This window comes from Coffea arabica, chromosome 9e, assembly GCF_036785885.1.
Source record: "Coffea arabica cultivar ET-39 chromosome 9e, Coffea Arabica ET-39 HiFi, whole genome shotgun sequence".
Lineage (NCBI taxonomy): Eukaryota > Viridiplantae > Streptophyta > Magnoliopsida > Gentianales > Rubiaceae > Coffea > Coffea arabica.
Genome location: NC_092327.1, coordinates 14,155,645 through 14,165,303, shown reverse-complemented (window position 1 = coordinate 14,165,303; position 9,659 = coordinate 14,155,645). Strand labels below are relative to the sequence as shown.

The 9,659-nt window shown below is 35.2% G+C and overlaps 1 protein-coding gene across 3 annotated transcripts; it reads left to right on the top strand.

The window, feature by feature from the left end:
* The first annotated feature begins 919 nt into the window (after positions 1–919).
* On the top strand, positions 920–9,420 carry LOC113709416 (uncharacterized). Of its 3 annotated transcripts, none has more exons than XM_072066202.1 (6): positions 920–1,156; positions 3,156–3,268; positions 5,890–6,030; positions 6,426–6,507; positions 8,584–8,678; positions 8,852–9,081. In XM_072066202.1, exons 1-6 carry the CDS (start codon positions 994–996, stop codon positions 8,864–8,866), a joined length of 609 nt encoding a protein of 202 aa, XP_071922303.1. In that variant the 5' UTR covers positions 920–993; the 3' UTR covers positions 8,867–9,081. The 3 variants fall into 3 exon arrangements, with proteins under 3 accessions (XP_071922303.1, XP_027087978.1, XP_027087979.2); XM_027232178.2 differs by having other exon boundaries at positions 921–1,156; positions 9,018–9,420; XM_027232177.2 differs by lacking the exons at positions 6,426–6,507; positions 8,584–8,678; positions 8,852–9,081 and having other exon boundaries at positions 5,890–6,402.
* Positions 9,421–9,659: the final 239 nt, after the last annotated feature.

Genomic DNA, 9,659 nt, shown 5'->3' with positions numbered 1-9,659 from the left:
TGCCCACCCCTACCAAAAAGTAGTGGTTCTTAATTCCAAGAGAACTTCCTATTGATCAAAGTATGCCATAGTAGCTTTTAATCCTCGGTCTAAAAAGGGTTAATAATGCACCAAGCAACTAGCTCGATTGGAGGTTTAAGAGTAAGCCATTCCTTAATAACCTTGTTTGATAATGCTGCAATTGCCTTGTTGGAGGAATGATGGCTAGTGGAAGTAGGAAAAGAGGAAATGCTTCTTCTTATGGCAATGATTAATGATATTTTGCGATAAAGAAGATTGGTGAAACTGGTGGTTGTTTTGGATTTTTTTTTTTTGGATGAAGGCAAAAAAAGAGGAACTCATAGCTTAGTTTTTTGAGAGAGATCTCCATAATTTAGTTTTAAATATCTAAAATTTATAGTAGAAAGATCTCCAAGATGGTCAAAAATTTTGAGAAATCTTTTTGAATTTTGCAGTAGAAAGAAAAAGGTATAATGATTCCATGAAGTTGTTGCCTAATTTCTTGTGTTAATTTCCTACTGCCATTTGAAACTAGAGAAAAACAATGGGTATATTTGGATAGTTAAGTGTTTTCAAATAATATTTTGCTTGTATTAGAAGCAAATTTTCTAATTTACCTTATTATTTCACATGTATCACATCATAAAAAGTGTTACAGTAATTATTTCAAATAATTTGGTTCTAATAAAAGCATAAGAATATGCAAGGGATGAAAAGAGTATTTTCATTAACTCCATTGGTGACTGAGATTTTTATTTCTACTTGCTGAATTTAGTCGATTGCAGCGATTGTAAGAAATTAAAGTTTAAAGCAATTAAGTGCTGAAATTAAGAGCTGGGGGTCCAAAGTGCAATCACAGCATAGTTTGAGGGCGCAAAGTGCAATCAACACTGAAAACGTAATTAACCCTTTTTTCAAAATAATTTCTTTCCCGACTCTCTCCTCAGCGCCTACGTCTAATTCGAGAGCCTAAATTAGTAACTTCAGCAAAATATGGGCGAACTTCAACAGCTGTATTACCTACCCCCACCTCCACTGCCACCACCAACGGCACCGCCGCCGACGCCGCCTCCACCGCTGTCATCACATGATGAACGTTCTCCATCTGCTTCACATCAAGAGCCTCCTCCTCCTCCTCGCTTCGATCCTAGCCGAAGTATGTTTCCTTGTCCTTCCCTTTTAATTAAATTATTGTTACCCATTATTTATGTGTTTCTTGATACTTATAGGAACCATTTTGTCTAAATTCTCGAAAGCAAGAACTATTTTGGGATTTTGTCTCATTTTTTTAACAAGTTTTGAAGTGATGGGCTGCTAACTATAGTATAGTTCCCGGTAATAAGTAAGATTTGAAGTTTCTTAATATTGTTGTTTTGTAATTGTGCCGGGGGGGGGGGGACCCTTTTTGAATTTCTTGATGTGTTTTTGAGATGCTGAAGTTGGTGTTTGTGGGATTTGGTTAGATAATTAGAACTGCTCATTGAGATATGTTTCGTAACGACTATTAAGAAAGTGCATCAACTGCAATATTTGGTATTCGAAATTTTTTTTGAAAATACTGTCAAAATTGGTTCCTGTACGAGAATCAGGTGATTGAGAATTGAGAAATACATGCGGAACTGTTAGCTTTTGAAAAGGATGTGATTGTATTATTTGTTCAAAACTCCAGAAAAAGTTTTTTTCTGTTATTTTTAAGAAGAAATCTTGACAACAAATGCTATGAAGGCGTTTAGTACTCCCTTGAATGAATAAAGACAAGAAAAATTTAAAAGAATTGAAAAAAGAAAGAAATTTTCCTTGAAGTAATTTCAGAAGAAAATGTTAAAAACTCTTGTGAACTCAATCTCTCGGAGTTTTCTCTCCCTTTCCTTCTTGGTCTGTTTTTCTGGGTTCTATTTTATTTCTTTTTCAAAAATATGATTGTCCAAATATTATTGAGTTTTTGGTTCTGGAGTCAACTTGTGTGGAATCGGACAATTATCACCAACTTTTGACTCAGTGAGTTGAATCACCAAGAATTGTCCTAAGTCCTACTGAGCTACTTCAAGTCTAGCATCTCCGTCACAAAGGAGTATGTTATCAGGGTGGTGGATCATGTTCTGGTCAGGACTTGGCCGAGTCCTTGGACTGTGTATATGAGAATTGCAAGTTTTGTTGGGGTCATTTGAAGGTTCATCTAAACTTTGATTGTTGGAGCATTCAATAGTAGCAAGAAGCAAAACGAATTTTACTTGTTTTGATGCTTTGTAGTTCTCACTTCACTTTCTCCCTGGTGATAGTGATAATGAAAGTCATGCTTTAATTTCCTTGTTTGAAGCATTATGAAGTCTAGTATATATGTGTATATATGTGGTGGCAACAATAGATAAAAAGTACAATAGATTATTTTTTTGGATAATTATTGGAGAATAAATAATGGACTTCCAAGTTTTCATGAGTGAATTCTTCATTCTATGTGATCAATTGCAGTATCCTGTATGAATAGGAATGTGAAAAACTGTGAGCTGATATTGTGGAATCTGTTCCAAACCATATTTGAAAGCAAAAGAAATCTATCTGGCAGTTAAATTTGTGAAAGTTACTTCTTGGAAATTCACTCGAATATTTAGAGATTGTATCATTTTATACTAAGTTCATTTGAGATTTTGTCATGTCTATATTGTGTTTTGAGTTTGCTTTTTGTGGGTTTTGTATTGTTGAAAGCAATCTAAACAAAAGCTGCTGCATATATGGATGTCTATTATCTAAGCAGCTTTGATGCTAAGATGTTTTTAAGACATGCACATGGTCTCAAATTATGAAATATCATACATGGTAAACCTCTTTATCTTTTTTGAGCAACTTACAAAGTTGTACCATGAACAAGACCAAGCACTCAAAGGTTTGGAAATTGAGTTGGCATCCATATGTAGGAATCAGGTGATTGCTATAAGAATGCCTAGGCTTATGGTGTATTTGCACAGTGGGTTGACTGGGTTCCCGGACTAAAGTTCTGTCTTAACAGGAGATTGGTTTGGATATAGAGTTGTTTAGTTTAGCTTCTAGAAAACAAAATGAAGGATATATTACTTACAGAAAAGGAAAATTGTAGTGAGCCTTTTAGATTATGAATTATGCTTTATCTGACATGTTACATTTCCTTTAATCTTTTGAAGTGGTTGGTATAATAAGAAGAAAGGCATTGATAAAGGATCTGGCTGCGGTGTACCACGCAGAGTGCCTAACATACTGCCAGGAACTTTTGGAACTCCAAAGCAAATTGGAAGAGGTTAGTCTAACTGGGCGTCAAATATTTCATGTTATAATCCAAGTTCGTTTATTATATTAAATGGTCTCAATGCTGAGCAATTGGCATCTTATCTTTTTCTTTTCTTGTTAACTTTCTAGTGGCTTATGAGATGACGTAAACTAATGGGCTACCACTAGGGTTACCTAAATTATGCATGCCCAGTTTAGAGGAGTTTCATATTGGTTGTCACATCTCTTTCCTATGTTGTCCTTGTTTTCTGAATGTGTTCGAATTTCCTTTGTACTGGTTGCTTGCAAAAATGCTAAAGAACTCATGAAGCAAAATAGGTTCAGGTGAAGGGCTTGATTGTGCAAGTATATTGTAGTGTAAACTGTCTAAACTAGATGGCTTAAGGAGATCATAAGATAGTGTCCATAAAAATTAAAAAAAATAAAAAATAAAAAGGTGAAAGAGTGCTTCTGGGGTGATGAAAACTTCTGGGAACAATTATAAAGATAATAGGGCTGCTTGGGTGACTTGGCACTACGAGCTAATTGGGAGCTTGTTTAGTTTTATGATTAGGAAGAGGTAAAATTTGTCCTTTGGATCACTTCTAAAATAATCATTGGCATCACACCTAGTTTCAGACTTGAGTTACAGGATTCGACAAAATCACAACAACTGGAAGAGGTTCTTTATTAGAATAGGAGTGATGTATGAGTTAGAATTTAGAACCAGAGAAAGCTGGGCTTTTCTCTAATTGACCAAGATTCAATAAACACTTTGTAGGTTTTCTGAGATTTAAAATTGCAGCTTGTGTCCAACTAATTTCAGATTATGATACCAAGAACCTAGATAAATGTTTAGGAAAGCATACTAAGGCAAATGAAATAATTCAAGATACTTTAATGCAGCTTGTTATTGCTCACAGGTTACCTTTTCTCATGTTACAATGCATGAGTTACTGTAGCTATTGGTCTTTAAGTTATATTAGGACTTTAACTGTTATTTCCTTCGATACCTTGATTCGGGTCCTAGTTTTATTTAGTTTCCCCTTGTTTTGATTTCTAGACGAGCAAGGCTTTCAATTTGAGTGTTTTTTTTTTTGTTGGGCTTCTACACATTAGTCCTTTTGGCTCTGCATTGAACTTATTTTGGTTTTGGGTTAATTACATCTAGACCCCTTGTAGTTTGACCAAATAACAACTACATCCCCTGGAGTTTGAAAAATAACAATCATCCCCTTTGATATGATATTCGCATGGCAAACACCCCCTCTGCATCAGAAATCTAACATCCGTTTTTCTCAGGTCCATTAAGGAATGGTGTGAAAATATCAAATTGCCCATGTAGATTTTGTAACATAGAATTTTCCTATTTTATATGATTTTATTCTTGTCATTTGAGGAATTCTAACAAAAAAGAACTACTGCCAAGAAAAATCATAAAATCCATGGGAACATCGATCTCTTCATCACCACCATTACTCATCTCCACCACTGTCAAACCCCAAATCAAAGCCTTCCAAATCATTAAAAGATGAGAGACACAAGAATCGCATTGAGAAGAAATCTCATAAGCCCTTCAGCAATTCATATGATCCATAGGCATCTATCACCCTCCTTAACCCCAAAATCACTGGGAAGTACTGTTAAATTCCACAACGATCCACCTTAAATATTACTTCTCCATCTAGAACATCAAAGAAAGAGGTGGAATTTTATGGTGCAGTTCTTATTGAGGAATTTGTCCTTATATTGTTCACGAGGAGATAGATGATTTGGATATTTTGGTTACCTGGGTTTATGGTGATATTCGAGTATAATGATTTGGAGTTTTGGATATTTGGTTACCTTGATATTCAGAGTTTAATTGCGGATCACTCAGGCTCGTGTTTTTGATGTTTGATTGCTGATTGGAGATGGCAAGGGTGGTTGCTGTGAATTTAGGATTTTGGAAGCAAGCAAAGTGTGCATTTGATTGATTTTCTCATTCTGATCTTCATTTAACTTGAACTCTTGGGGTGGGTTTGGTGGTCCCAAGGGAAGAGAAGGTCAAGGATTTAATAGGTATATTAGTATTTGGTGGAGGTTTCACCACTGCGTAGGAAGGATTTCATGGTGGCTCTAAGGAGGGAGGTTGTTGGTGGGACTTTTGGAATAGGGCTTCTGATGGAGATTGAAGATTTCTGTGATACAATGTGAATCTGATGAAAGATGCAAAAAATGAAGTCGCATAGTCATTTTTTCCTTTTCTGTAAAGATGGGTTTTGGTGCTTCTTTTAATTTTTAATTTTTTAGTTGTCATTATTTTTTTTATTGGTTTTAGTTCAGTGCATTTTAGTCCCAAAATGAGTAATTTAACACCGTTTGGCATCAGTTAAGTCAAAGGGGATAACTGATATTTTTTAGACCTTAGGAGGTGGAGTTGTTGTTTGGTCAAACCACAATGGGTGTGAATGTAATTGACCCTTTGGTTTTTTGTGATTAATGGCTTTTTGCCTGGATATTCTAATTAATGGTTAAAGTCAACCCCATAATCAAGGTTATCTCTTGGTTTTCCAAAATATGAGCTTGATCATGAATGAAATTATTTTCTGGATTTTTCTTGCTATTACCTGCGTGAATTGGCATTAAAGTGGATGTTCCACAACTTGGTAGATCTTTGAGCAGCTTAGGCTCAAGGAGATTGAAGGATGTATTGGGTGCATATTGCATCAGATGGGCAGAGTGAAGCATTTAGAAGCCATGGAACCTCATGTTAAGAGCAAGGCAATGATAAAGTTTTGGACATATGAGAAGGTAGGACGGAGAACTATCCCCATGCGTCATGAATGGATGGTTCAGGAATGCAGCAATTATGCCACCTGTTGTGATGTTCACCCACATGAACTTAATGACATTCTTCTCAGCTATCTATCTACGTCTTTAGAACTTCAAGTGGGAACTCTTATCTCTAGACAGCAGCAAGTTACTAGATGTTCCTGCCATTTGTTAGATTGACCTAGAATTAAGAAAAAGATATTTACTTTATGCCTATAATGATGTAAAGAAGCCCCAACAACATGGGATACAACTAAATTTGGTGAAATGCAAGCCAACATGATGTTGACAAAATCTCTTCTCAGTCATCTTACTTCCAATTTAGTTGCTGCATCCTTGTGTTTATGGGGCTCAACTTTGAATGGTTGATACAGGAAGAGAGCAAAAAAAAGAAAAATTGGAGAGGCTTGATTGGAACTCCATTTGATTGCGTTAAGAACAAACAGAGCTTGAAGTGTAAGTTTTATCTGCAAGCTTGAAAATTTTTGGATGCTAGAGATGATTCTATAGATTGAATATTGTATGTTGTTGCTGGGTTGAATAGATTAGCTTGATAGGCTGACTTTTTGGTGGTGCAATGCAAAATGAGGTCAAGGGCGAGTTTTCCTCAAACCCAGTCTTATTGTTCGTGGGTACTATTCTGTTAGTTATTGCAGCACTAGGTTTTTAAGCTATTTTAGGTCTTTACTGTATTTTTCCTTTACTTTTGGGTTCAGGATTCCTCTTTTTTATTGCGTTCCCTTTTATGGTGATTTCTTTTTCAGGGTAGAGTTTTAGTTAGACCCTTTTAGGGTTCCCCTTCTATATATCTGTGCTTTTTAGTTCTGGCTGTGCATTTAAATTTTTCAGTTTTTTCGTGATTACAGTAATTGCCATTTCTGATAAGTTTATTGTGTAGAACTTCTGAGTTTGTTGTTTTAAATTCAGCTGCCTAATCAAGTTTTTCCCTTGGTTTTCCCTGATAACCTTTAATCAACTTTGTTGGTTTTCCCATGTCACATTCCCAGGAGGTTGATTCTGAAGATGAGCTATGATAGAGCTTACGTCAAATTTTCCAAAATCTTGAACTTTTGTTTCCCTTGAATTGGTTACCTGCTGCATCATATTGTTAGTGAATTCAAGAACAGACATGTGCCAGTCTACAACTGGCACAGATTGCAAATTCTAATCACGAACAGTTGTAGAATGCCTTACTCAATATGAGCCTAATTAGACATTATATTTAGAAGTTGAATATGAATAGTAATAGGTCTGCACCTCAAGGTTAATGCACATTGCCAATCTCACAGAGAGGAATATGTAGTTTAATGAGTTCCAACTTATCTATGTAACCTTGTTTAGCTTTATTTCCTTCAAGTTTTATAGAATTTGCTTCATTGTGTTTGAAATGTGCGTTCAAGCTTTTGTAGCTTACTTTACATGCAATGATAGGACAAAGATTATCAATCATGTTAGCAGATGAATTTAAGTGCTCCTCATTATGACACAAAAAAATAATAAATACCATCAATTGCACTAGATATAAAGTAGTATGTGAAACCTTCTTGGATTAGGTTCTGAATGGAATTACCACTGCCAGACACACAAACACCCAAAAAGAAAGAAGAAATTAAGAAATAGGTAGAATGTTTTTTATGCTTTGCTCTTTCTGTTGTCTTCTAACTTTAAGATGATGAAATAAAATTTGAGAGTTTCAGCAAAATAATGTGATAGGGTGATCTAAATTTTGATGTATTCACAGAGTAATTGACAGGAGCCTTGAACTTCAAGTTGTTCTATTTGCTGATATAATTTTCAGTGGACAAACTGAGGGAAGAGTTTAAAGAAGTACAATACACTAGAATTTAATTTAAAGGTGAACTTTTTCCAAAAGTAATGTTTTCAGTTATGTAGGCACGGTTTTAGTGATCACCATTTTAATCATTTACTTTTTATTTTCTATGAAATTGATAAATTCATGTATCTTTTTTCACCTGACTCAAACTTCTGAAATTAAGTTAATAGAATGGTCACAAGTAGCTACTTCACAGACATTTATTGATCACAAACACAAATAAAGCAAAAAGTAAGAAATTTGATATGGCCACATGCTGGAATGAGTAATAATTCAAATAAAAAGTGAAACCTGGGCATTGTGATAGGCTCAGTATTTATTATAAGCTAAGATCAGAGGAGTACATTATGAGACATGTTAGGCAACAGGCTAAGATTCCAGGTAGTGTGGATTTGAGTATATTTTGGGAAGAGTTGTTATGCATCATGACTGGAAAACATTGACCCTGCTTAGGATAAACTCAATTTAATTAGTTGAGCGGAGCTGGGTAATCTTTTCAAAACTCCATTAAGGTTTCTTCAATCATATAGCTCCATTATCTTGTAACAAAAAAGAGCTAAACTCGTCTGTGCTGAAGATGTATGTTCTTACTGCAACGTTTCTCACTATAACTGAATACTTAGCTTATCTTCATGAGCATTGATCTTTTTATTGGAAAATCAGCTTAACATGTTGCATTTCCTCGGCGATGCTTGCAGTCTCATACAGATCTGAAAATTCCAGAGAATTCCAAGAAAGAAACCATAAGGCCCCCAAAACGCCTGAAGAAATCTCGTTGACTATCATTACAATTGTAAGGTTCATCCTTCTTTTTTTTTCCATTTGTTCTCTTTGTATGCGACTAAGACCAAAAGTGTACACTGTGGAGGAGGATTAAATTAGTGTTAAAGAATCTGGTCCTGAGCAAATAAAGAACAGGTGTTGAAAGGTCACTATACCTGATTTCAGTTTTCTTTTGGGGCACAGTGTGCACTAGTGTAAATATCTTCAAAAGCTGGAGCTCCACTGGTGAGCCTTATGGTATAGCATGGCTGGTTGACCTTTTACTCCAATCTGTAATGCATGAAATTCTTGAAATTGAAACTTATACTAAGCTGCTCAAAATGAACTTTCTTTGTAAAAACTGAAACAGGGTAGTCAGAAAGTTTGAGAGTTTGATCTTCACACTGGTGGACAAAATATTATGACTTGGGAAATTTGAAGATGTTGCATTCTGTGATTGTAATAGAGGAACAGAATAGCCCTGTTTACATGTGAGATCATCGACAGAGAAGAGGAGGTAGATGCTAGTAGTTCCCCTGGCTCTGCAGATTGGATAGGTTAAATTTGCTTATTTTCACTGGTTGCATATCTATCGCCTGGCTGTTTTTGTGGCGCTAGAAATGTTGTAATGATGTTTTTGGTGTAAAAATTGATAAAACCTGTATGTATCAAATTAGTTTAAAGCATTCTCTTAATTAGTGAAGAATGCACTTCTCAGAAAGTCATCTATTAATGTTATCTAATTTTAAGATGAAGAAGTGCCTATTTTTACACTTGGATGTGGTTGTTTTACTTTTGCAGGTAATTTATGCAGAACTATTATACTACTCTTCGTTATACTTTTATTTTGAACTCTAATTGCATGCTGGCTGTTTACCTTGTTTGATAGATGAACCATATGAGGAAATATATAATTGGAATGTGTGCAAAGATTTGGATTCCATCAGCAATATGCTCAAACTTGGTTTCAATTAAATCAGTGAATAAGTAGATTCTAACGCAATTATACTGT